The sequence below is a fragment of the Zootermopsis nevadensis genome, unplaced genomic scaffold (genome assembly GCF_977971745.1).
Source record: "Zootermopsis nevadensis isolate Lab colony 2312 unplaced genomic scaffold, Znev_1.0 Znev_ptg000010l, whole genome shotgun sequence".
Taxonomy (NCBI): Eukaryota; Metazoa; Arthropoda; class Insecta; order Blattodea; family Termopsidae; genus Zootermopsis; species Zootermopsis nevadensis.
Genome location: NW_028259142.1, coordinates 731335 through 758977, shown reverse-complemented (window position 1 = coordinate 758977; position 27643 = coordinate 731335). Strand labels below are relative to the sequence as shown.

Sequence of the window (27643 nt, the reverse complement as noted above, 5' to 3'; positions counted from 1 at the left end):
AAGTAAAATAAAAATAAATAAACATGCCGAATTCGAAATAAGTCCTTAACGTCGCCTCAAAATACAACGCGCTTAGGACTTCGCCAGGTCAGCTAGACTGTGGGACTTTGCTTCGTAGTCCTTCGGAACCCTAATACTCGTCGCCAAAGCAGAATGCATCCCTGTCTGTCAATCTTTAGTGATTTGTATCGCGTCCGGCTGAAGCATCAGTTCAGTAATGCGCCGTCTGAGGGCGCATGGCGTCCCGATTGCACGTCCATCGATTAAATCTTTGCTCGTCTCAGCCTCCAGATGGCAGCAAACCCAACTTAACGCTCAGTTCCGAAACATTAGGCAACATCTCGAGTTTTTCTCGATTTCTGTTCAATTAGAAAAGTTTTATCTTGCGTAAAAATCACTCAGAATTCACGTCTGAATTTCGTGATCTACAATATGATGGGATGTTGTGGCGTACAGTACGGTAGAAACTGATCGACGTTTCAGATATCCTTACTTCCTCCATTAATACTGTGATTACGAGTTTCATCAGTCTCGTGTTCTTTGGACCCTAATGAGGGTGACGTGACTTTTATACAGCCTTCTAGTTAAAAGTTTTCCTCGAGACCTCGCGTTGAGTGGAGACGCACAGTATTTCGCCCCCTTAAATATGTTCTTTGCTGTTTTGCAGGCGTCGGCACATGCAAGGGGCAATTTCTCCTCGCCATTGTCGAACCAGATGTTACCTGGCAAACAAATCCAAAACCTGGACAAACCATGAACGGAATTCGTGATGGAAATCAACTCGGGTTTCAAACTGACGATCTGTTGTTGCTGGTCTCGGAATCGAGATAAGGTATCTTGAGCTTTTCCTCGGTCCCTCCTGGCAAGTTCCGAGATAGTGCCTTAGATTAAGTCGCGACCTTTTCCTTCTGCATCCTTTACAATTTATCAATAATTAATCTTAGTGTAATTCGTCCCCAATACAGTCTGAGCAGTTGACGACGTCGTTAAATAAACCAAGAATTACGCGGGACAATCTGATTTGATGTGGGGTGTATCTTGGCAAGATCTGAGGTTCTGTTGACGTCATATATGAAGATAACCTTCCGGGATGCTGCACCGTGTCGTGTAAGCTGGTAGACGTTTACCGACGTTTCAGAGGAGTTTACTGTCTCCATAATCAGGGTTCAGTTCATAAACGTCTACAAGACTATACACGGTGTAACATTCCAAAAGTAATAGTCATGGTGAGAACAGGGTAATTGAAATAAAAATAATTTGTTGTAATTAAAATATTTTAATTGTTTCTTATATTTTACATAATAATAATAATAATGATGATCATAGTAAGTGAGTCATAGTGTTTGAGGAGGCGTTTAACAGATGTGATGATGAACTACACTACGTACAAATTACTGTGGTCCCATTTTGTATACACATCAGTCACACTCTCAGGCATTCTTTACATACGCACACAAAGTCTCTTTTGCCCCCATAACATTCGGTTCACACACACTAAGCATCGCAGACTGTAGTCTGCACGAGCAAAGTAAAGTACAGTCTGTTTCTGATATAGTATAACAACATGATGTGGCAATCCGAGGCAAAGCTAAGCTGGGAGTCGGTTATTGTTCCCAGCAGACCTGACTATACGTCACATCGTTGACCACTTACATAGATGAACCCACGTCATGTCACGTCCTTTGGCATGAGTTTCGCGCGGACAGCTTGTCGTTTGCATGAAATCTTTTTCTTTGCAAAAATTACTTATGTGATCACGAATCATGAGCTGTTATCTATGTGAGTGGTCGGGTTCGAATCCCGACTAGCTACTGTAGAGTTATGTTCGCATCACACACCTGACCTATCCCACGTGACGGACACGTGTACGCTCATTGCTGTAGGAGCCCTCTGTCATCAATTAGCTGCTGTAAGGCACATCCAAGGCTGACCCTTCTGTCTTCACGTTGCGTCCGGTTTGTCACATGTGACGCAGAGGGGGGGGGGGTTAAGGGCAGCCCATCGCAGAAGACAGGATGTTGATGTATGCACATTGCAGCTTCACTGAGCAGGCCAGTTTTAAGTACACTTAAACTGCTTACTTAAACTCTTATGCACATTTGTGAATGAAACCAGATTTTAAATATTGTTCCCCATTATCACAGTAGAAAAGGAATTCTTTGTCTGGTTTCCATAAGTAGCTGCAACACAGGTCTGTATAGCCAGCCAGGGGACATGATGACGTGGCAGTGTTCGAGTCGTGCGTTACTATCGCATGAGTTTACTCAGGAAAAGCAATTTTGTCTTAAACAGTGTGATTCATGAGCACCTAATACAGGCAGATAATAAATATTTGCGAAATGGATGCATCTCGTGAAGGGTCTTAAAACTGTAGATTAAACAACACGAGGTCTGTAGTATTAGAGGCTCGAAAATTTCTGGATACCAGAAATTTTACAAAATTCCACATACTACGATATAATTGAAACGTATCTCCAATTTTACTATCCGATAAGCATTATTTTTAAATTGTATCGATAAATGAGACATCAGAATTTGATAGTTTTCTACGAAGAAAGGACAGACCAAACCAAGGTTTCCAACGCATAATTTTAAGAGGTCTATTCCATTTCGGCGAAGTAATTTAAGACATCGTTTTCTGTCGGACGTCTGCTGAACGTCGAAAAAAAAATTGTATTTGCGACAACGTACATCGACCAAAAGAAAGGAAGCAAGGTATATAAACACCCGGACTTGATGATGGCCCAGTAAAAGATATTTATAATAATATACACACACATGAGACCCTTTCTCTTAAATTCCACATAATTAAAGCTCTTACTCGCGCGTTTTGGAAAATGACATAATTTTTGTTGGCATGTGCGAAGAGATTTCATTGCCTGGCTCCCTCGTGGTGGTGCATCGTGTCGTCCAGGAACACTGCGCACGCCATCACGCATCCTACTGGTTGGCGCACTGCCTGTATATACCTGAGCTGTGTCATGTCGCGGACTCCACTCAACGGCGGAATAAATTAGAGATCAGCTGGCCGGCTGGCTGGTGCCTGGTCACTCAGGACGATCTGCTCCACGCAAGCGCAATCAGAGCGGCCACCCCGATCGCCAGCACGCTGTTCCGCGCAGTCGCACAGCTGCCGCTGTTCATCTTTTCGTCTTGAGGGTCAGATTTCGCGTCAGCTGTTTGATTAATCGATCACAATTAGGGGGTGGTTCCCCATCTCACTCGACAGCTTACCTCGCTCTGCCTGCTTTGCACTTTACCGCCATTTACCGCGTACATTTCATACGCTGCCTCAACTTACTTTCGTGGGGGTTTTATCGTTTCTAAATGTCCGTCCCCTCCACTTGGGAGTCTTTCCGCGCTGTAACCCAAAATGTTGTTTGATGTAGAATTGTCTATTCCTGTGTTCGAAATTGTCACTAGGGCTCTCTTACTGTTAATGTCTTTTGTTACGACGGCGTTTACCTGGTGGTATGCGAAATTCAGTTGTTAATTTTCTGTGTTTGGATCCTTCGTGTCATTTATTTGTTAAATAGACCTGAAAAGAACTTTAGCACGGTCTGAACTAGACCTTGCCAAAGAGCAGTGAAGATTAGGTAAAGACTCAGGAGGAGGAAGTGCATGGCATGCGATGTACACTCAACATGCATAGCGCACTACACACGTGACATGGAAAATGAACCACGTGCTCGATTACAAAAAGGAAAACGTAATTCGAAAATTATCACCAGGCGATGGAAATATAATATTTTGGGCGGGCCTGAACGCAATTTATAAGAGACTCTTTTGAATTACTGCAGATGAAACAATGCCTGTTTTGTATTTTTTACCAGTTTAAAAATATAAAAGGCTCCTAATGAAATATTTACTTTCTAAATACTAGGATACGATATATTTTTATTAATGAAGAATTTGCCTATAATTTGTTGGAAATCAGATAACTGTCGAATCAATCGGTATCCTGGTATTTTGCAATTCATAACAAATTTTCGCTAGTACATCCTATTATTACCCCTTCCAATTTGATTTAAATGTGGTTTTTAAATTCGCGATCAATTTATGTGCCATAATAAGGGGTCAATTGTTTTCTGTTCCGTCACTCTGGAATGGCGAGAACTCCTGAACACGTGGCATCGGGACTTGAAATTTCAAGGGGCATAAGCACGTGCGTCAACTGCAATTCGCCCACCAAGAAAAACCATTTTGCTTGTGGCAAGTGAGCGCGTGACATTTGCGTTTCGGTCGTATTTGCCTTCTTCCTGCGCGTTTACGATACCCGCATGAGGTCTCGTGTACAGAGAATTTATCGCCTGTCCACGAGTACAGGTTATTAATTCCGCCTTTCATTTTAATGTTCTCGGTAACGTCTGAATATAAGGTTCAATGAAGAAATTTTTCTTCGGCGATGAGGTTGTAGGTACGCCATTTTGATTCAGTATCCGGGGCCGAGCGCTTTATTCGTGGACGCGGCTTGTACTTCAGAATATTCCGTTTGGAAATGCGTTCGTCCCTGGGTTTCCGTAAAACAAAATCAGTTGATATATTCCTGCATCATAAGGCGAGCTGCTTATTTGTTTCAAATGGGAATTGTTCTCTTTGAAGTCGCGAAGATTTCTGTGCCCGAAATGTTGCAGTTGGCAATCAAAAAAAAAAAATATTATTCCAATATTTATCCTCTACGGCATTTTTAATACGTCCCCTTAAGTTGATATAATTGCGTCATATTGTGAATTAAAATTTAATTATTCGTGTTTTTTTTCTCCAAATATGTAAATGATATTTTAATATCTTATGTATAATTTTATTTATATACAATTATGATTATACGGGGGGAAAAAACACGTCCCCTTAAGTATTACGTCAGATTCAGTATTTTTGTTTAAATTTAAAAGTGCTCGGTATGATAGTGTTATTATTTTTACGCGGTTTCAAGAAAGCAAATGTCATTCTACCTATCTACGTTACTGCGAAAACAGTTTCTAACACCAGATGTCATGATACTTCAGAAATGTTTTGTGTTTAATCAAATTCTGAAGTTGACGTATTTACCTCAACTTTTGTTAACTGTCGTAAAATATGTCGCTGTGCGTTAGAATAATACTCACGGTCCAAAAAACGTTTATATCTGGATTTTGACCGATTCACTTTAATCAAACCATTCTCAGATACGAAATGCCCAATGGTTATTTAAACTCATTCAGTTAGATCTAAAACTTCTTGACGATGGTGAAGAGTCAATTGAATAAAAATTTTCTTGGATATTATCCATCGTCTAGTAAATATAAAACGTAAAACGACGTTTCGGAGATGGGGATTAGCTCTATCTAGTGGGCCCAACTGTGTAGGAACCTGAAGACGGAGATAGAGTCCCATCTCCGAAACGTCGTTTTTTACGTTTTATATTTACTAGACGATGGATAATATCCAAGTAAATTTTTATTTAAACTCATTCAGTTAGCCTATATGCTGATAAAATGCGAACTTTATTTGCGTACGTGAATTGTGTTAAATCTATACTTTTAAAAAACAAACTTTTGAGTTACAAATAAACAGCATTTCTTTTGATGCAGTAGTACGAGAATTTGCGACAGAAAAACTGGCCGGAAACCCAAGGAATCTGTCGTCTGAAAGAAGGCAATTTCGTACACACAAACAGAATAGGTGAGACACACAGAGTTAGTGCATTTGTGGCGATGCTAATCTACTAGCAGTAGTAGCAGTGTTCGTGCCTACAGACAGAGCTGAATGGGTTCAGCTGGCGAGCGACATTCTCAAGAAATACAATTACATTGTAATACACAACAATATGATAGTGTGGCAGCTCTACAGTATTTGTGCGCCAGGGTTGTTTCAGTTTTCAGACGAAACATTTGCTCAGTGCTTAAGATAAGCGTCTCAGCTTTTCGGTGGCAAACGTTTTCCCTTGTGCCGACATATGACCTTCTAGGCGGGTATTAATATTTCGGAGTAACACGCCGCCTCAATCTTCAGGGAACATCAAGTTACAACCCTAAAAATGGAGCCGTTATGTTCCTCCGAAACGTCGTCGTCTGCCTAGAAGTCAGACAAGCACTGACATATTCACAGCCGTGAGAACCTCAGATCGCAGGTTTTGAAGAAATGTTTGTGCCGATGAGGCACTTACGATTCCATGCAAACCTTCCGCGATCAATAAATTCAAAAGCAAAATTGATTCATTTGAATTATGGAACTGATATATTTTTCTGTTTTAAAATAGAATTAAGAACTACTTTTAGAAGCTGGTCACTCACGTTCGTTTGCACGAGCCGTAAGTCCTAACCCCTAAAAGTCTGATAAGATTAAGCGGTAATTTTATTACGGACTGGGACAAATTTCCAAAAAAATACAATTCTTCGGAATTCTTCAGCAGAAAATGAGCTAAAGCATGAGACAGTCGTGGAAAATTATTCTGTGCATTTTGAAACGCGGCCAACGCCCCCCCACACACACAAATAAGCGAACAAGGTTAGTACGAGGATGTCAATCGTTTCTGTTAAAAGTTGATGGGATTTCGCACAAATATAAACAAAGTAGCAAATTGTATTTAGAGCAACACTTGCTTAAATTCGTAGAAAAAGGAGCCAGAAGTGTTCAACCCTGACGCACACTTGAATACATATTACTAATCACACGTTATCATCATGCAGATATTTCAGTGACTTGTGACAGTTCCATCGTCTGTTACTGTCAGGAAGCTGCATGCAAAATTCCGTGTTATCTGCACCGAGACAGGGTTATGACGACGAAACTACTTCACTACCACTTACTTTCACTGCAAGACAAGGCTGACTCACCAACATTCTAAATCATAAGATCGCCAGACACCCTTTCGGGTTAAAAACAAAATTATCTGCAACTGCACAAATATGCATCATTTTCCGGTAAGAACTTTTGAGCGTGGTGATTTGAGTAACAATAATTGACGCTTGGGGAATATAAGTAATAGCTTGAATTTATTTCCGGAGAATTATTCTTCCTTCGTGACATTTTATTCTGCTGAATGAGGTCATCCCAACACCGTCCAGAGTTGTTTCGAAGTCAATGAGTGATTGATTCCCATTTGGATCGTGGGGAGGGGGGGGGGGTGGTCAGTGGGTAGAAAGACTGGCGGTAACCAGAAACACAAACAGCAGCATTTCTGCCCCCAGGCGGGATTCAAACCGCTGACTGTTCGAACTAAGACCACAAGCTACACGATTCAGCGACAGCGACCACCAACACAGACAGTTTGCATACTGTGGTGGTCGACTCTCACAGAAAACTCCGCATGTTTTGGTCCTGTTCAAAACGAAAGGCGATACGATTTGCAAACACTGCATTTCACCACGGCGTTCACCCTTTGGCGCAGTTGCAAATAACTCGGCGTGTCTGGTTTTCCTCAAGAATTTGGCAGTCACATAGGACAAATTATTCAGCCACCACAAACATGCAATTAGTATTATACTTATGACTTATGGGTAACTTCTGCAGAAACGGGTTGTCAGCTGCAGAGGCGAGGGTGGGGATATATTAATTTGTTAAGTTGGCAGTAATTTGGATCTGCACTAATTGCTCGACACAGTTACCGACACTTGCTACTGGTATGGCCAATTATTGTATTTGTGCATTCTCAACTTGATATTTGTTTTTATTTATATCCTTGATTAGATGACGTGGTTTATTTTGAGTTCATCTCACACGACGCGTCCTACTTTTATATTCGGTCCGATCCGATCCCCGTAGAAGCTAGATAAGTCAAACGTCAGTAACCTACATTACGCAAAAACGCAAACTGAAACTTCGTCTCCGGCTCACGCTGCCGACATTCTTAAGCTCCCTGCACTGCAATTCTTCGAAAATCTGCGCGGTCGTGGTGGTAAAATGCTCAAGTGTCGAAACGCACAGCCGGTTCACTACTGTACTTCTGCAGCGAAAGATTTTGACGGAAGGAGACAGAGGTGCGAAGTGAGAAAGGGCGGTGAGTAGATCGTTCCTGTTTCGAATCTGATAATATCACGACGAAATAACGCACAGAAATTCTGTCTTATCAGAAATTCGAACCGGAGCCACCCCAGTATCCGGAATTCAGCGTAGTCTGTTTCGGAAGTGTACCCAGCGTCAGGCCAATTTCGATTTAATTACATCGTTGCAAGTGTCAGTCATGTTAATACAAATAGCATTGGCATGCGGTGTTAATGTGGAGGAATTTTGTTGCTTCGGAGACTACCAAGGCCTATCTCAGAATAGTCTGCGTTGACGTTAAATTCCAGGCTATTGTCACCCACAATCAGCGGTTTATCTCTCTGTTATTGAATATTTAAAACAAAATAAGTTTTATCATCAGCTGCAATCAGCGATCAGATACGCTCTGAGAAGTTTCTACATAATTTCCCAATGATATCATATTCATAAGCACTTTCCTTATCTGATTCCTTGCCGTTGTATCCCATAAATACGAGTTTCGTCCCAAATTCTCCACCTTTTTCCTTTTCGATTTTCCAAACGCGACTGTACAGTCCGTCTAATTTCGCATGGCCACTGAATGTCCCTCTCACGTTGTCCGGCATAAATCTTAAATTTTCGAACTGCTGGTCCCTCCCTCTCTCCCTGAACCGGTCACCACGTTACGTGGCGTGTGTGGCACGGAGCTGAGCCCCCACCGTGGGGTGCCATCACGTCATTATGGCACGTCTATCCACTCTGTGTCACTGTTAGATCCGACGCTTAGATCAGTAAGGCCTCTGAGTAATTGGCTCAACCAGTAGAAAGTTGACGTGGCAGTCGGAAGTAAAGCCTTGGCCAGGTCATGTAGACGCTGACCCTCCTCACCTGCGTCTAAAATGAGATCATCCACGTCCGAGCTATGGGGATCTGCGTCATCCCCCCGGTAGGATGTCCGCGATGTATCCCCAACCTCAGCCCCTGACAGCCCGGGGTACGATGACCCAGTGAGGAACCATCCTTTACCATCGCTTTTGCCGCTGGACTCTGCCTTGCAGCCGAACCACCAGTAGCCAGCAGGTCGTGGGAAGGCTGGATCAGCCGTGTCGACCTGAAACACGTAGGAAGGAAGGAGGAATCTGTTATTACCGGTGCAAGTTAACCGCGTCGTAGTACGTGTAGACCCAGTCACTCTTTTGATCTGTTTAATTACGTAGAGCGATATATGGCACAGACCTGTGCACCTCGTTCCATGTCGCTCTTGGTTTATTATTTTATTATTAGTGTTCTGTCTGACGACAGGTCCATATGAACAGGATCCTTCCATCCTTTTCTCGGACTGGGACCTGTTCATATACGTTCTTGGCAGATGATCCAGAAGTGGTTTGCCATTGCCTTCTTCTGTGTGTGAATGGAGTAATTGTTGGGATGCCACGGAGGAAAACTCCGTGTTGCCTAGACCACGGCCTTGCCCAACACAAGTTATAAATTCGGGCACCGCCGGCAATCGAACCCGAGACCCCAGGATTACAAGGCCAGCGTTCTAACCGCTAGACCACCTCATCTTATTATTATTTAGTGTTCTGTCTGACGACAGGTCCATATGAACAGGATCCTTCCATCCTTTTCTCGGACTGGGACCTGTTCATATACGTTCTTGGCAGATGATCCAGAAGTGGTTTGCCATTGCCTTCTTCTGTGTGTGAATGGAGTAATTGTTGGGATGCCACGGAGGAAAACTCCGTGTTGCCTAGACCACGGCCTTGCCCAACACAAGTTATAAATTCGGGCACCGCCGGCAATCGAACCCGAGACCCCAGGATTACAAGGCCAGCGTTCTAACCGCTAGACCATAAATACCTGGTAACATCGTAACTTTGTAGACGTTTTGGCGTCAGTCATGTAATTCACAAAAATTTCGCTAATATCCTGAATGGAAAGCATGTGTCGTCGTCGACAGTCCACTCACCGAGAACGTCCTGTCGTTGAATCGGTAGTACTGGCCGCGTTTGAAGAAATACGTGTATCCGTTGGTGTACTGGAGGGCAGCGTCCAGGTTGTCGGGGATTCCCTCCCAGTTGGACAGAGGCTTCGGGTAAGTGCTCTTGACGGGCGGTTTCTGTGACGGGTCAAAGCGCCAGAACTTGCTTCCTGAAACGAGACGCGCGCCACAGCGAGATCAGAGCGAAGTTTGTAACAGGAAATTAGCGCGGGGATATTTGTGCAAGAAGACGATTGTCACGAGTCGGAGACCTTCATCAGGAAGACTTTAAATTTCTATAGTTGTCAGTTATTCTTAACGTCAGATGATACTAGGGATTTTTTTTGTTAGAAGAACTGGGTACACACACTGTCTCCAACTAAATAACCTTTTTAAGTTGATATAGCGTTGTTAGGTTCGTCCACTCTGGGCATTCACGTAGCTTCAAATAGAGGAATTATCAAAGGAGTAGAGTAATAAAAATTCCATTTCGGGGTCTGTACGTGATTTTCTGATTTCCTCTCAGCTGTGTCAGAGCTTAGACATCATCGCCCAATTTTCCGTCGTACGCAATCCTCGGTGGACAGCGGGTACTTATTTCAGCTGCTCAGAAAATAATTTCCTCCTGTCACGAGATTACAAACAGCGATCTTCCAGGCGAGCGGGAGTAGCAAAACGGACAATTTATGGCAACTGTAGCCATGAAATCTTCTGTCTGAGGCCGAGTTCAGAACTTCACTCACCCTTAAAGAAATATATCTTCCCATTTCCGCTCCACACGACAGCAGCGTCTACGTTGTCAGGAATTCCTGTGAAGCCGTCCGAGATCTGCTTGGGGTAATCGCCGTCCACCTTCTTACCAACATACCGCCAGTACTGGGAACCTTTGAAGAAGTACGTCTTTCCGTTCCGATAGGTAAATGCGGCATCGATATGTCCTGGGAGGCCTTGCCAGCTCCTGGAGATGGTCTTCGGGTATCCGGCTGCAATACCGTCATCCGTCAGCTTCCAGTAGTGGTCACCTGCCAACAGCCACATTTGGTTACCATCTCTCACTACACCATTCATTTATAAGACTAATTTTAATATTATCCTCCCATCTATGCCTAGGTCTTCGGCGTTAACTTCCCCCGAGTGTTTTCGACCAAAAATTTGTGCGCGTTTCTCATCTTTTCCTTGTACGTTTGCAAAAAAAATGTTTTAAATTTCGTGGTTTTTAAAAATTCCTTCGCCAGGTACGTTTAAACTCGTGGATTTCCCCGCCACTGCCGACCTTCTGAAAGGCTGAGCTGGAAGTATTGCCTACCCTTGAAGGCGTACGTTACTCCTTCCGCAGATCTGAACACTGTGTCTACGGATGCATCATTACAAAGCTCAGCGTCTTCGCCGGACGGGACAGAAGATTCTGTTGTAGTCGTCTTGACACCAGTCGACATAGGAGTCTTGCTCGCTTTCTTGCCGTACAGGGCCTGGATGCCTTGGATGTCGTCCACATCCAGCTGGAAGTGCGGTTCATAGCCCCGATAAAAGGGGGCCATCAGCGCCGTCTTCACATCCGAGTGTGAGAGCCCAAGTGAGTGGCCGAACTCGTGGGCAGCAACTTGGAACAGGTTCGTGCCTGAAGAAAAACACGTGAAAATTCAATTGAAATTGAAGAAACGTCGGACTTCATCGAGGTTCGAGCCTGAACGCTGTGTGACAAGGGAACGGAAATTAAATAAATTGTATTTGGTCTGTGAAAATTATTTTATGAGACGTGAAAGCTGTCCGGACGTCAAGAACTCGATCGGAAATTCCTGTGCACGGATTACAGAAATTTGTTGATGATATTTTAACTGCTACATTATTTTTTCTCTCGCTGCAAAGCACAGGGAAATGGAAAGATTTTATTTGTCGATATTTCGCACGCACTGCGTAGGAAGACGGGAGAGGCGTTACGCATCGCACGTACCTCTGTAGCTGCCGATGGACCAGTTCTCTGCGTCGTCGAAATGCGCGTCTCCTCCGTACACGGGGAAGTAAGCGTGTGCCAAGGTTCCGCCGGGTCCATCGAAAGGATCGCCATCTCCGTGCTCTCCCTTCTCAAATCGAATTTCGATGTGAACCTGGCCCTTCGTCTTCCTGACGAACGTGAGATCCGTTTGATCCGCCCAAACTTGGAAAGCCTTGGCGAGCTCAACGTCCACTTTTCCGTGGTCCAGATTCTTCGGATACTTGGCGATCTTGTAAGACAGCTCCTTCACTCGCCACCGACTGCCTGTGTTGACAAAATCCACAGTCGTGCATGACATTTGAGTTTCTCACGGCGCCGAGGTGTCGGAGTCGGTCATCCGGGTTGTGACGCCGCGTGGACTTGTAGGTGGACACCATACTGCCGCCATCTTCAGCACAAAAGTTGGAGGCGGTACGTTCCTTGTTCTTCCCAAACTTCGGTCTGCACCTACAAATCCACACGGCGCGACAACCCGGATGACAGCCATCTTCTATTCCTGTTTGTAAGCCTCTAAGGCGTTCAACGGGGAACAAGAATGACGTCGGTACGCCCTGGAACACTACAACCGAATCTGGTAAAGTAGTTGACAAGACACAATACAAAGGCGGAGAAATTTTAATTCTTGAAATCGGATCAGGCCAGGATTAGTCCATGTTGATTTATTTTTACGAGTGGTTCTGCATCTCGAGCCATGACGAGCGCAGAGGAAGGACGCAGTCGTCAGATATCAAGGAACAATCCTGGACGTACTGAGACCTCAGTTGGTACGCCAGCTGGTATTCGAACCTGCCACGGTAGGAGAGATATCTGCTGGCCGATACATCTTGGCGGAAAGTAACGCGGAGGAATTGGCTGCGTCTCTGTACACTTTGCTAACTTTATTTTGGAGATAAACAGACGATGCAGTATCGCTCGGAAATGTTAATTGAATCTGTGTTTTTTTAATAAACGGATATGCGCGGACCGTGACGTCGTGCCATGGTAATGACCCTCCCTCCGTGATACGAAGGTCACATCGTTTGTGCCACTGTGGAACGCAGATGTAACTATAAAGTGAAATGCATCTCAATGTGATCGGTATACCGAAAACTGGTTTCAAGTGACGGCTAACAGAGTTTAATTAACTGTAAGAGTTGTTTAACAGCATTTTATATTGGCGACCACGAAGGAAACTTTAGCAAAAGACGCCGATACGGGCGTTCTTTAATGTGGATATTATAAATTTAATAGATTCCTCCACCAGAAGGAAATCTTCAGTTTCACTGGAATGGTCGCTGTTCATCTTTTGTCTTAAACACAAGCGAGATATTCGAAAGAAATGCTCATTTACTGACGTCAAAATTAACGATAACACGAAATTGCAATGGCCTTCATTTTTACGTCAGAATTTTATTACACCCGCGTAGAAGCAGCTGCATTGTTTTCTGACTTAATATCAGTGCGGAACCATCATTAGTGGAGTCACAGCTGTGGAACCTCAGTTTTTCCTTGACGTTCAAGGTCTCCTCGACCATTGCCGAGTCTTTGCATACGTATAATGTTCTTCCGGGATATTCAGAAATTTCGTGTTTGCGGTAACTGTTCTGAATCCGGAAACTGATGAAAAGAATTTTAAAGAGTTCAGTGTTATATAAACACAATGACCTTGCCGGCTTAATCGTCATGTGATAGATGAGATACGAGGTCACACAGGCATTTTCAAAAGCGAGGAATCCAGCGTGATTCAAAACACAATGCAGAGACCTTACAACAGAACGCCGGTATTTCAAGTTTAGAGTGTTATTCAATGAAGAGATAAATAATGAAACTAAATGTCATTTAAAATAGGCCCAGTAGTGAAATTTCGAATTATCTCGAGTGTGTTGGTTCCACACGAAATTATTTTTTAGGTCGGTGTGACACCGTCAGTTTCCCAACGCATGTACGGTAGTAACTGCGAGTTCCGATGGTTTTTCTTCCAAATTTTGATCGGACCCTTTGTCCTCTGCACCAGAGCCTCTCTCAGAAGAATAATATTTAATGTAATGTGATGATAGGCAGTCTCCGGGTCGGGATCTGAAGCCCGTGCCTTGTATCGCGGACCGTGAGTGATAGTTTCCTTGCACCGGGTACTCAGTTACACCTCGGCTGTTTTATCCAGAGGCCAGCCAAGGTTTCCGAGGTCATCGCCGCTCACGTCATTGCCAACAAATGCGTCCCATCATCACATCATCACCGCGGTGAGAAAGGATTCTCGTTTTCTGTGCTTCAGAACGTGATTGACGGACGAGTCGCGCATGTAAACAAACAGTGGCTGATCTGCAGGAGGAACTCCGGTCCATTGCCAGTCACAGCAGGAAAGAAGGTCGGGTCCAACCGGAAGTTATCGGCTGATTGTTACCGGCCGCATGTAAGCCGTTCAGAAGGCCAAGCTGGATAGGTTGTCACGTGACATACCTCACACCGCACGGCGGCCATCATGGGTGTTCGTCGTATTATTGTTTTAAATAAATCCAGACGAAGGACTCTGGCACTAAACGTCGTCTTTTTAGATTTGTATTTGTTGCAAGTGAAATCGCATTTTTCATAAAGATATTTCAGTGAGCTCTTGCGAAACGAATCTCGCACAGAAAATTACTTCAGTTAAAAATTACAAGGTTTTAACATACATCGTATTCCACGCACCATATTGTGCGCGATGAATCGTTTATGAGACATTACATTCGATAAAGATCGATTTCAGGTTCATATAATACCAGAACAAAATTAAATTCGTGTTTCGTGAGCACATTTAATCGAAATCCGTGTTTGTCTTTAGCATAAGATGACAGGAGGACGGATTCACAGCTGCAACCTCTCCATTACGCGTTCAATTTGCTTACCGAGTTCAAATAACTGATAATTAGTGTACATTACGCGACATAAAACATCCGAAACAAAGGCTGGAACGTTCTTTTTTTTAGACTGTCTTCAAACCACACAGTGGGACAGCATAGGGGGCGTGGAGGAAAGCTGTTGACACTGGACTGAACCAAGCGGTCAGTTTCACATTTCGGTCAACTACCACCCTGTAAAATGAATCTATCGTTGTGAATTTAAGTGGTTTAATCTGAGGTTTGCGTTGGACAAATTGGTATTGGAGCAATTGTTCCAGGATCAGTACAGAGTTGCAGAAACACGAAGCACCTGTCACATTGGACGTTGAGTTAGTTATTCCTTCTTTTACCTTGCAAAGCGTATCTCTTGCTGCGGGAGTCGCTGGCGTAGCCCACCTTGTCTCGCACCCCGCACCGGGGCAAGCTCATTGTCTCCGCTGTCTCGCGATCCAGTTCGCCTGCAATAAAATCAGCACACCCTGTAGATTATTTTATGATTATATCAGATAACGTCTTTTAACTTAATCAGAGGGCTTGGCCTTGTTCCTCCGCCATTATTACAGTCCCCCAATGGAACGTGGTCTGTCCAGAAAATTTCGATTCTCTTCCGTCAGCAATTTGGAGAGCAGGTCCTCCAAAATTGCTCATGTAGACACAATGCAAACCTCACGTATGAATAATATTGGCAACTGGCAACACTGGTAGTGTTTTGTGTTGGCACTCCCATCACGTCCAAAATGACGAGCCACTCCCGCGACTGTTTTACGCATTTCGCCTTGCCGGTGGACAGGCAGGCAGCCTGTGACACAGTGCGGTCAACAACTCCGTTCTCAAGGCGCGGCAAATGTCTTATTCGCCTCGTTTTGACTAAGCGACGTCACAACCCCCCCCCCCCCAGGTTACAGGGTCAGTGCACCCCTTCTGCGACCGAGAGGCTGTACACAGCCGAAAATGGATTATGTGCCCTTCACTAACATGGCGGTCCGCGCTGCATCTAGTACGAGATGGAATGTCGCTCTCACGTGCAGACTCGCTCACAATACGGCGGAGTTCAAAGCCAGAACAGATCCAAGTAAGTTCAACGAAATGTTTCATTTCTGTTTTGAATTCTGATGCAAAATTATTCTGTACTTCATTCGTGCTTGCGTGAAAAGTTTAAATTTAAATACGGGTGAGTAGAATTTAATTTTGGAACGGATCACATTGTGAACTTTGTTCATGGGTTCGCAAATGTACGGGAGAAATTTCGACAAACAAACAAACAAACAAACTCTTGTCTGCTCGCTCTGCTGTTTCCTGTGGACGAAGGTACAGTCTGTGGACGTTACCTGTGATGTTGAGCCCGGCGAATGCCTGGAACTCGATGATGGCCTTCTTCATGGTGTCGGCTGCAATGATTGTACCGGAACTTGGGTTCCGGACCTTGGGATTCAGGTAGCCAAATTGTGACAAATAGATCTGCAACAGGGAAAAGTTACGTGGCGTTAATCCATGTCTTGAATACGTAAGTTTACGTTTGGAGACGGCCGTCTTCAAGGGTCGTTGCGCCGTGTAGTCTGGTACACGTTTGCCGACGTTCCAGAGGTACTTTCTGCCTCCATCATCGGGGAGATGAGTGATCACTCATCGCCCTCATGATGGAGGAAGCAAGTATCTCCGAAACGTCCGTAAACTTCTACCAGACTACACGGCGCAACAATCCAGACTCATCTCCGTGAAAACCTCAAATACTCCATGGTGATCATTTGCTGTTAAGTGGTTTTCACTTGGTGGAATAGCTAATAGTTATTAATTGTGTTGAGGGATTTTGAACCTTGAAGGATAATATTCATGATTGTGTGTTCACTGCAACAGATGTCACCCGATTTCTTGACGGGAAATTTATTAGCATACCATATACATTTCAACGCACAGACTTAATCATGCAACCAAGAATAGTAAAGTTAGTTGTAGGATTTGCAAGTTCAGCGCAACTCATTAAATATCTCTCTCTCCACTGACCTTCTGTTTCGCTCGTCATTAGAAATACTTGCAACTACCCGGGGCTAAGAGCCCCGAACTGTGAATATTACTCCAAAGTGCACTAAAATGGACGTGTTTCATCAAGGAATTAAGTGTCAGCTCCGGGTTTAAGAATGAAATGCGCAGATCGTTACAGCGTCTGGTCGCTTTGTGTAATTATGTCGCCGTTATCACATAAGAACGAAAATTATCTCACGCCTTGTTTTATGATGTAACGGCGTGACGGGGGTTTTGCCGTGAGATTAGTTAATCTGCTCTTGAAAAATGTTATGAGGAAACGCTGAATTGAAGATAATTGTCATCCGAGATTTTGCGCCGTGTATTCTGGTCGCCCTGATGATGGAGGCATTAAGCGCCTCTTAAACGTCGGCGAGGTCAGTTTCTACCAGACTTCATGTCGCATCATCCCAGAAGACAGTCGTAGTCATGATCGTCGCCGTCAGAACCTGAAATTCCACAAGTTATTCCACGATCTGGTCCTGGGTTAGAAACCGAAATCTGTTTTGTCGGAGGCTGCGGTTTCTCCCCCCTCGCCCTTGTAAGATGTAACTGAATATCTTCATCTTTCACGAAGAATCACCTCCTGATTGTTCCGACCATTTATTTGATATCAATCGATCTATTGTATGTTCATTCAGCGATGCTCTACCAACTGCTTAGTTGTGTAGTGTCGATAATAATTACCACGAAGGAAGGCTTAAATCGTGGGTCCTGAATAATCGAATTTTATTCAGAAAAGTTGAATAAACTACGAACGAGTCACCATTCAGATGAAACTACCTGAATCACCTCTGCTGTTGTCACGCAGTCGCTAAATTAGCCAAGAGGGAGTACTCGAGTACCCGGACCATAAGTAACTGGCCAGATACGAACCGGGTGCTCTCACTTTGTATCGGCTGGGACGGTGAGGAGTTGTGATTGACGTAAGTGTTCTGAGTAGGGGGGGGGGGGGGTGATACAATTGTAATCTTGCACAATAATTCCCTCCTGGGTGGTTCTTCACTGTGTCTACACGAAAGCAAATAATAAAACGCCTACAACCGTGTAAGTCACGTGTCTCCTTCAGATAAGTTTTGAAAGAATTACATCCAGAGCGTTTCCTGTGTACCTGCGTACTCAGGCCTTCACGTGACCCTCGGGATGAGGAGGCCGTCCTCAGATCCCCTTAACACCCGCCGAAGTGTTTCGGGCATCCCCGACCACTGCCCAAAGCAAATATCCTGCTTTCTTTCTCAATAGATTCTCTCTGTTGCTGGCCTCTTCAGCATCAGACCCCAAGCGAATGCGAGGAAGAACTCAAGCCACGGTGGAAAAGATGCTCGCTGCTCGCGTGATGCCAGGGGCAGGAGATGGAACTGAGGCGTAGGACGAGCAATTTGAACGGAATGCGCCTCGAAATGGAGAGTGGGACGTTCAACGAGACCGACACACAAATTCTTGCTCGAACCCGTTTTCCGCGTGATTGAGCAGCGTGAAACTATGTCAGCAGGGTCGAACGAAGTAACGTTGGACTTGCACTTTCTCGGTGTGATGCAAGGGGCTAATAGCCTGGACTCTTAAGACTTTTTATCATTAAAATACAAATCCTTCTGCGTTTTGACAGTGAGCGGATTAATTAAGAGGTGCCACCAGCCACGGAACTTGGTTAAACTCTGCCGAAGTTTCGAGACCCATCTCTGTTCTCAATTTCAACGCTAGTTGCTGGCCCGAGAACATTTTATTCAAGAGGTCACGTGTCTGACTCGCATTCAGGGGACAGTAGGATTGAATTTAGGTCTGGATCTAATGTCCGAGTTTCTTTCTCATTTTCGTTTTAAAACCGTGGCCTCTGAGTCCTTAATTTCAGAATAATTTATAATAAACGAATAAACGTGTGTATATTTAACTGTTAAAAAACAATTGATAAAGAAAACACAACACTTCTCCATGACAGGGATGGATTGGTTGTTGGTGTTCAGAGAAGTGGTCTGTGGACAGATTGCAGAGTTACTGATGGTTAAAGCAGGTGGTAAGTGCAGTTACCACTGTCGTATAAACGGTTGAGTCACTTGGGCAGAGAGCTGTAAACATCGTTCGACAGCACCGCCACATGTGCGAGAGGAATTCGTCGTCTTATTAACATTCCGAGAACCACTCGCCATTGTTCGCAACGCGGGGTCCATGAACCGGAAATTAGGCTGGAAAGCAATTATGAGAAATTGCCGTCAGTTGACCTTGCCGTACTGACTCTGCCGCTCCTCCAGGTACACACTTCGAATCTCGAGCGGGCCATTTGTGGCAGCGACCTCAAGACATCGGCACAGTCGATTTGCGCCGTCTCGGGATGAAGCCCTGGCGATGATCGCACGTGAAGGTCTGAAGCGTGGACTCCCCCGTAGTTTTGAGCCCACTTAACGAGTCGGGTTGTCGATCCTTTCGTGTTCTGTGCCAGTTCGAACCCCAGCACGGGCTTATCTTATTGGTCTGCTGTATGCAGCACGTACAGTCTTGAGCTGTTACAGCCTCGTAACGGAATCCGTCACGTCTCGTCCGTGACCTCTACGAAACTTGCGTCAGGAAGGCACGTACTCCGGGGAACAACTATCCCAGTGCACCGCCCTACTTCAAAGGATGCTAACAAACTAACAAACACACCAGAGACCTATTGATGACGTATACACAAGATCCTCAGCGGGTGAACTATGAACTGCACCAAAGGCATACGTCATCATTGTCAGGCTAGAAACGTGGTCCAGTGGCGAGAGGTGCTATCAGCTCGATGGAGTTGGTACATATTTACGTACATACGCGGGGCTGTGTTTAAATTGTATCTGTTATATCTGAAACACACCTGAAGTGACTACATCTCGTTTCCGTCGTATTATATTTAGCTATCTGTGGCATGTTTAATCCTTCAAATGGCAGGAACTGTGGATTTGTACTTGTGTGTTTCTTACGATTTCCGCATTAAACAGCGATTATTTCCTTAAACGGCGTTAACCAGTTGATCTTTGTAATGGTGAGTCGTTGTGTTTTCTTCGCGGTACGGACTGGATTCTTAAATATTATTCAGACGAGCTTCGGCTTCGAAGGGTTAATTAATTATCAATAAAAATCTATTATTTCCTTAAACGGCGTTAACCAGTTGATCTTTGTAATGGTGAGTCGTTGTGTTTTCTTCGCGGTACGGACTGGATTCTTAAATATTATTCAGACGAGCTTCGGCTTCGAAGGGTTAATTAATTATCAATAAAAATCTATTATTTCCTTAAACGGCGTTAACCAGTTGATCTTTGTAATGGTGGAGGGTAGTGTTTTCTTCGCGGTACGGACTGAATTATTTAATATTAATCAGACGAGCTTCGGCAACTCAGAGTTTAAGGATGTGGAAGGAAGCTGTTGTGACCTAATTTGAGGCAGATACCGGAGTATGGTTGAAGGAACCGGAAGCCAATCTGCGGATTGAGTTTCTGGGACCTCCCGGATACTTTGGAGTATCAACCGCTCGAATCTGGCATCCGGTTCTCTGCTGTCCGCTCGTGCACAGCGTCGTGTGGAGTTTCTGTAGTTCTCGTTATCAGAAAGCTCTCTTTAAAATGCGATAACTTGTTTTGAAATGCGTTTCTGCGCTGAGTCACCGCACGCGTTCCACCACGCAGTGACTACGCCGTTCGAAATCGCAAGAATAAATTGCCCGATTCTCTGAACGATGATCTAAGAAAAATTATATCAGATCACTCAGGCTACCTCATCCAAGTACGTTCGTTTTCTTTGCAGCTAAGCACCACCTGATCGCAAGACCGGGGGTACCTCTTTCAAGTCTCGTCCGGTTCATGCGCTGAATCCTTTCCTGCCTTGGGATGCCGTGACAAGCATCCTCCGGTGTCCGGGCATCAAACCCCGAGGGCGTGTAGCGGAGTCCTTCCTGGGAAGCTGATAGTCCCCGCCTTCTGTACAATTCTGAGGGTCATTACTGCGTTCAAAAGAGTCCACAACTTGGTCCGATGCTGAGCCAGTTGAATCCAGTTATCACATCACACAAGATGACAGCCTGTTGAGGAGGGTAAGATAATCACATGGCACGTGGCCTCAGGCACAGGGCCAGTGACCTGCAAGATGTCTTTGTTTGCTTTTGTTTCAATGCTCTGCCGTATTCTTATCGCCTTGGAATTTGTTCTACGGGCGCTGTTATGACGTACTGAACCTTCAGATTTCCTTCCGCACATCCAGTCGTTCGGCAAGGTGAAAAGGTTGTTATGAATTTTTGTCTTCATTCGTTTCTAATTCCTACGTCAGCTTGTCTTATTCTCAGAGGCATCACGGAAATGACTAGAAATTATCCTTTCAGTTCAACGACAGTAAATATATTTATCCGTGAACGTGTTTGAAGGGTAATGTGCGTTGAGTAATTATGAACGTCAGTTTAACTATATTACGTCCATTGCCTTCATAGACGTGAGTCAGACGTAAAGAATATACGTAATACGATATTATTAATACTTGAACGGGCAAGTCTTTTCTGAACAAAATAATTCGGTTTCTGCCCTCCAAGAAACACTTGACGGGTTTAAGGTAGTTCACAGTCGGTTACTGCTGTCTGTGTGTGTCCTGAACACACAATGAAAGCCTTAAAGGCACTACACGGCCGACATGCAGAGTTACTGAACGTTACATGAGGCTTCCGCTCAGGCTCTAATAGAACAATTAAGAATGTATGTCGCCTGGTGCTTAATTAAGCACAAGACAACTTTCCCTCTCCGTGCCTGAAAACGAGGGCATTTGGAATCTGACCCCGAGCCAAGTCGTGATTCTAGTGTAACTTTTCGAACTGGTCCCAGTCCCTCGTTGCCTTGTGAACCTCGAACGCCGTTGCTTAGCAACAGCGTCGGATCCTGGCGCATCTCAGCACCCGCGAGTCTGTGAGTCACTGAGTGACAAATTCACTGTGACTCATTGCGAACAGGCGGCGGTCTGACCCGAGGAATCACCAAGATGAACCCTGCAAGATGAATGAATTTTGTCGCTTTGCGCTCAGATTAAAAGCCATGTGTCACGCCTGTAGCAGCTCAGAATAGCTAGACGTAGCCGGAGGATAATATTAAACTGGAACTTAGGGAAATTTCGTTCATCTTCGTGTTTTGACTGTGGCGGACTCTTGTGAACAATAAGAGGCGTGTGGAATTCCTTGACCAGCTGAGCAACTGTCAGCCTCTCTAGACGGAAAGGGCCTTCCTTTCGTCAGCAGCTTGGCGTTGTAGTACGAAGACGCTCGTTCCTTGTCTTGCAAGCGGAAAGTTCGTACTCCATCTTCATTCGGTTGAATTGCTGATCTCCCACCTATGGCTTCTGTCATGTTTCCTTTCATTATGTTTCGAGCTTTTGTGGCTCCGGTCACGAAAAGAAAACATTTCCCGAACACACAAATGGCCGTCTCTTTCAAGGACGATCTCAGTTTGATGTGGAAAAATACCAAATTTGCTCCACGAAAATACGACCAACGCGTCTCTGCTACTGAGATCACGTGTTAACAAGAAGTTAGGAAGGACGGTCGAAGATAAATATTACAGGAGCGGCGGGGGACAGCAAGTAGAAATCCTTTGTGAATGAACCGGGGTCGGACATAGAAACCGGTTCTCCTCCAGATTTAATCTCCGCGTCCCCACTTGACACGCGACATTCGTGCGGATGACCCCTCATTGAACACTCGTTCGCTCCAGTTTTACCCTGCTCTTGAATTCCTCATACTTGTAATGAGTCTTACCTAATAGTGCGGTTCACGACGAGAGTGGTGTGGAGAATCTGTGACTCAGAACCGCTGAATATGCGGAAGAGAGGGGTTTCTGAAAGCTTAGTCATTCTTAGAACACGCGACGGTCAATTAGTGGGGGCCCATGACGTTCTTACGATTAAGAAATTCAGAGCGAGGACTAAACCGGTTTAGTTCCTTTCCGTTCACTACGCAAAGTTCTGACGACCAAAGACAAATGCGTCGATGTATCGAGATTTCCTGATTGGTCTATCGATTCTCCGATTTTATATTGTCCTTTTAATAAGCAAGAATTGCAATATGTAGTTCTGGCCAGGTTCTGGTTTACTGTGACACCGCAGATGCGTTGTTAAATAACGTGAACACCAGTGAACAGTCGTTTAACAGGCGTCGTGTCAGCGTGAGTGTCCACTGCCCCCAGCTGCTTTCTTCGCCGTGTGAATGGAGACACCATGAGTGGTCGCGGTGAGTCACACGAAAACAGTCATAATAAGCGGCATTCTTTTATGAATCACCCAGTAGTAGTTGTAACACAGGCGTTTTTGTTTGCCTTGTTGCTGAGTGTGTCACGTAACTCGACTATTGAGAACGTCAGCTGATCGAGCACTTTCGCTAGAATTAATGTAATAAATGTTGTCAGTGGAACGACGGTTCCGGAGAATTTGACGTAAATACGTCTATACGGAAAGGAAGTTTATGTATTGGCTTTATTCTAAATATTTCCTTTATACATGCTTTACAATTGAGTAAAGTTTGATTAAGACATTGCTTATTTAACTTGAATTAGTTACGTTTAAGATGGGTCTGTGGTAGCTGAATGTAATGTAAAGTAATGTAATGTTTTATAGGTAACAACAATGCCGAGTAAACACGACGTTCCCTAGGTACACTTGTTACACTTTTTCGCCGAATGACCCTTCCTTATAGACGTATTTACGTCAAAAAACGAAACACTTTCGATCCAAGTAATCGTAAAGAGCGTACGATTTACTGAAACTGATTATCCGTGTCGAGCATTTCGGGTTGTAATTCAGCTCGCCGATTGATCTGAGTAAGAATTTGACAACAAGAGTGCAAAAGTGCCTGTGTGTAGAGCCTACTGTTATGGCGCTAATGCCTGTCGCGAAAAATGACGCACGGTTTCGACCCAAAAACTGTATTTCGTACTTTGACAGACAAGTGTTTGGTGTCGTACTGATCCTGTATCCCCCTTGCGTCATGGACTGGCGAAGCCATTACGAGAGTTTTCAGTGCGTGCCGAATTATTCGCGATGAAATAATTTATTAAATTTCCGTAGAATCCCATGGCCGTCCGTAACTGTCTTCCGCTTGAAATCCGATGGCTGTCCGTATCGAGGTTACAGATCCATCGTGAAGAAGGCAGCCGATTTTAAATTCTACGCCTGTTCCAAGTGACCTTCTGGTCGCCTGCACCACTCCTCGTCATATCCTTATTTGCGATCAGCGAAGAAACAGAATTCTCTCGACTCTTTGAAGGACAGTCCGTCCGATTTCTCTTCCTTGTATGTGGAAGTCTGCAGATTGAATTCGTCACAGTCCAGACCCTTGATCACATAAAAGCTTATGGACAATGGCATTCTTGATCGCAAACTCCTCGTGTCTTCAGAAAAAGCAAACCTCACCGAAGAAATGTTTCCAAGGTGAAGTTCATATTTGCTTATTACTGGAACGGTTTAGTTGACTGCAGGTCAGTTAACCGATCGCTCAGCCGAAAGAAATTTTAAACCCCACAAGCGCTGCGAGGCTTCGTAGTAACGCACTCCATTACGAAGTATGAACATCGCGTCTCTCGTAGCCGTTTGTCATAGTTCGGATTACGAATGAAGATGAGATTTCTGTTTCATGAGGAACAAGTTCTCTAATGACGTATAAAACTGCTAATATCCATGAGTCACTGCAGAGTAACGCCGTACCTGTTGGCCTTCGATACTCCAAACTCGTGCAAAAACATTATCTGTGGAATTCGTAATTATTTTATACGGTCGAAAGCTAAAGTTTAATGAAAAGTCTGCCTGAGCTTTTAGGTTTCTCCACGGGCGAAAATTTCGACCGCGGTCTTCTCGGCTGTGAGGCTTGTATAAATCGTCTTAGCTCTTGCAATTCTGATGCCACGTGGAATGCAGATCAAAGACTTTCCGGGTACTTTCCCCGAACCAGATTCTTCCGAATTTTGTCGTGATTGCATATTTACGTTCCTCAGGGCATTCATTTCATTGCGAACTCCATTGTTTCCCTATCACACGCTGTTCATCGCTGAGAAATCAGCACACCGTTCGACGCCAATCGGCTGTCAGCGCGACTTGATCGTGTTCTGGATGAATCCGTTTCAGACCTCGGCCGGAAAACGGATTGTTTTGACAAAGGGTGTTCATGGTTCTCCTCAGTCCATCCACACGAGTTCCCTTGTCGTGCCTTCAAAGAGATCACAGGGCCCTCCTCCAAGTTCACCTTCATTCTAACATCTGATGCTGGAATGAACTCATTATCGCAGGCTCGTGCTGAGAATCCGGCGCCTCCAACATGTGCCATGATCGCACCGAATGGCCTGAGGTTACTTCTAGTCGTCATCGGCTGATGAACAAAGCAAGATCATCGTGCAGATTCCGAGAAGGAAGATGGTGACGTGATGTCGCATGATACACTCACCAATCAGTGCTCCGAAGTGGGAATAATATCATCATCATCATCATAAATCGCGTGGTGTTAACTGTTTTAAGCACGAAGCACATCCAAATAGTATTCAGGAATTTAGCCAATAATTCAAAGAAAGGAACTCGTCTCAATGACGATGAATTGCTTAATGCTACTTATTGTGAGAATCATACGAAACTCACAAGTTCACCGTGTGTTCAAAATTTGCAGAGTTACAGGATGTTAAAGCAGTTGGTTCGTGTTCTTTTGAGGGGCAACTTTCGCCATCTGAAAGACCAGTCGGACTGGATTTAGAGGTTAAAGGCCTTAATTTTTATTTGGCACGTGAAATAGACGCAATGGCTGTTTAAGTTTCCGACACTCCGGTAAACCTGTTGATGGAGGCGCTCTTACGTAATGGGCTCCGGTTCGTAACTAACCATTTCGAAACAACTACTCTTGGACTCCCGAACCATGACTGTTTATAAGAAGTTTACAGCCTGTGTTCCGGGTTTGTCGGTTTGCGGTCATTGATGAAACATCTCATTGTATTTGCAGTCTGGGGGGCCTTCAAATTTTACAGGAAGTTAAAAAAAGGCATATTGCAACTTTTCTCGGACCTAACACGTTGAAATTTCTCACACGACTTTAATAATCTCGTGATTAATGCGTGTGAATTCAAAGTCTCTTTGTGTATAGTCTGATTGGTATAGAACGGCACAAACCATTAGGAGATGTTTGATATGTAGATAGATATTTGGCTCCAGGAAGTCAGTAAAACCACGAAAATCCTTGGGGTGCGTGTGTCACCCGGACTGTTGGCCCATTATTAACTGAAGCTGACTCATAATTTGATTAGCATTAATTTTCTTTACGAGCTGATAATGAAGGCTGATAAGGAAGGTACATTACGTAAGGCGACGGAAGATATGAACTTGCTCCATTGCTCGTACGATCTGAAGTCAGCTGCAGGAGCACGTATCTCTTGCGTTCGGGATTTTACCAGATAAAGAGCACAGACCTCTGACCGCATTGACGCTTACTGAATCATATGACTCAGTAATTTAACAGATTATTTGTTTGACTTATTAGTTATTAGGTCAGAAATCAGTATTTAACGCAGATAGTGACTGCGTTTTCATTAGAGAGTCACAGAATACAGAAACCTGAGCCTACTAGCAGGTGTAATGTCGCAGGCATGACGCAGCTGTGAAGCATTCCTGCCGTTGCGCGTCGTGTAAAGAACGCCCGGCATGTGACGCAAATCTGCGCAGGATTGTAGAGAACAGGAACGCGATCAGTTGTTATGGTGGCGGAAGCTGTCTTATTTTGAGTTCCGGTCGCATGACGTAATTGCACCTGACGAACGATTCACGGAATACCTGACGGGCCATTGTATCTGGACCGCGCAGATAAGATGCTGATATGATATCGGGCGCAAGATAACAGTGGAGCGACGTGACAGAGGTAAACGTTCAACGTAGCACTTTTACGTCTTTTCCGAAAGACCCGACAGTGGCCCCAAAAATATGGCGACGTGACTGCAGTCATGGAGTCCCGATTATCCGGTACCGAAGGACGGTCGGGTAATTCGGAAGACTAATAGAAATTACGAGGGTAGATACCAACTCGGTTTACGACATAATTTCTTTGCTAAGAAACTGGTGTGCTGTAATTCTGGTAGTCTCCTTTTTTCGCTGAGACGTCGCTGTAAGCGTCAGAGAGAGCTGAAATGTCTTGTGTACAACATCTGGCGGATTCAAACTCGCTTTAACGACCCATAATGCAGCGGCCCAAATGCAGAGAAAACATGTGTTCGGTGGCACGACATTCAGAGGAGGCAGATCCTTGCAAAAACAAACTTAAAAAGATATTCTGGAGGGAGAGTTGAACGTTGGACCACCAAATACGAAGCGGGAAGAATGTTTCTGTAGAGCCCCCCCCCCCAAACCCTCATGTCAGTACTGACTGCTTTCATAGAGACAATGACTTGTCATCAACCCGTGGCTCCCGTCCTCACGACAGATTTACAGGACTTGAGAACAATAGCAGGCAGAGACGTTCGTAATATGAAAATGATGCTTGAAAGTTTGATGACATTTTCTCTTACCATGGCTTGAGTGTCGGACTGCACGGGGGCGCCGTGAGAAGCGACGCACGTCGTAACCAAGACAACAGACGTCCTCAGCAGGAGAAAGAGCATCGTCGAAAAGTTGCCGGAGCGACGCGACATGACGCAGGACCGGAGTTCACTGACGAAGAATGTCGACCCACACACACACTGCACACGAGCAACGGAACTCTCCTGTCTGATCCCTGTACAGATATGAGCTACCGCCTCGGAACGAAGCACTTCGCGGGTCCACTGTTCCACTGAACCGCGTTGCGGCCCGAGCTGTCAGTTTTATACTATCTCCTCTCGCGACTACCACCCGAGTGGGAGGGGGGAGGTG

The 27643-nt window shown here is 44.7% G+C and overlaps 1 protein-coding gene and 1 long non-coding RNA gene across 7 annotated transcripts in view; one reads left to right on the top strand and one right to left on the bottom strand.

Annotated features, from left to right (window-relative positions):
* LOC147874166 (uncharacterized) overlaps positions 1-20815 on the top strand; it is a 100180-nt gene extending 79365 nt beyond the window's left edge. The window contains exon 3 of the long non-coding RNA XR_015534443.1: positions 20549-20815. This is a non-coding gene — a long non-coding RNA (uncharacterized LOC147874166). The remainder of the gene's footprint in view (positions 1-20548) is intronic.
* On the bottom strand, positions 1257-27604 carry LOC110840851 (Matrix metalloproteinase 1). 6 transcript variants are annotated; one of them, XM_022086132.2, is made up of 9 exons: positions 27301-27604; positions 16099-16228; positions 15121-15228; positions 11874-12179; positions 11229-11540; positions 10666-10944; positions 9911-10092; positions 8830-9052; positions 1257-3571 (listed from the first exon to the last, which is right to left on the bottom strand). In XM_022086132.2, exons 1-9 carry the CDS (start codon positions 27421-27423, stop codon positions 3522-3524), a joined length of 1713 nt encoding a protein of 570 aa, XP_021941824.1. In that variant the 5' UTR covers positions 27424-27604; the 3' UTR covers positions 1257-3521. The 6 variants fall into 6 exon arrangements, with proteins under 6 accessions (XP_021941824.1, XP_021941825.1, XP_021941827.1 ...); XM_022086133.2 differs by having other exon boundaries at positions 1257-3465; positions 27301-27603; XM_022086135.2 differs by having other exon boundaries at positions 8968-9052; positions 27301-27602.
* Positions 27605-27643: the final 39 nt, after the last annotated feature.

Excerpts from the sequence above, each read along its gene's own strand:
- LOC110840851 (XM_022086131.2), bottom strand. The coding sequence starts at position 27,423 with ATGTCGCGTCGCTCCGGCAACTTTTCGACGATGCTCTTTCTCCTGCTG. Across the intron at positions 11,541-11,873 it reads GTCCATCGGCAGCTACAGAG|GCACGAACCTGTTCCAAGTT; the intron begins GTACGTGCGATG and ends GTTTTTCTTCAG. Across the intron at positions 10,945-11,228 it reads AGTAACGTACGCCTTCAAGG|GTGACCACTACTGGAAGCTG; the intron begins GTAGGCAATACT and ends GGCTGTTGGCAG.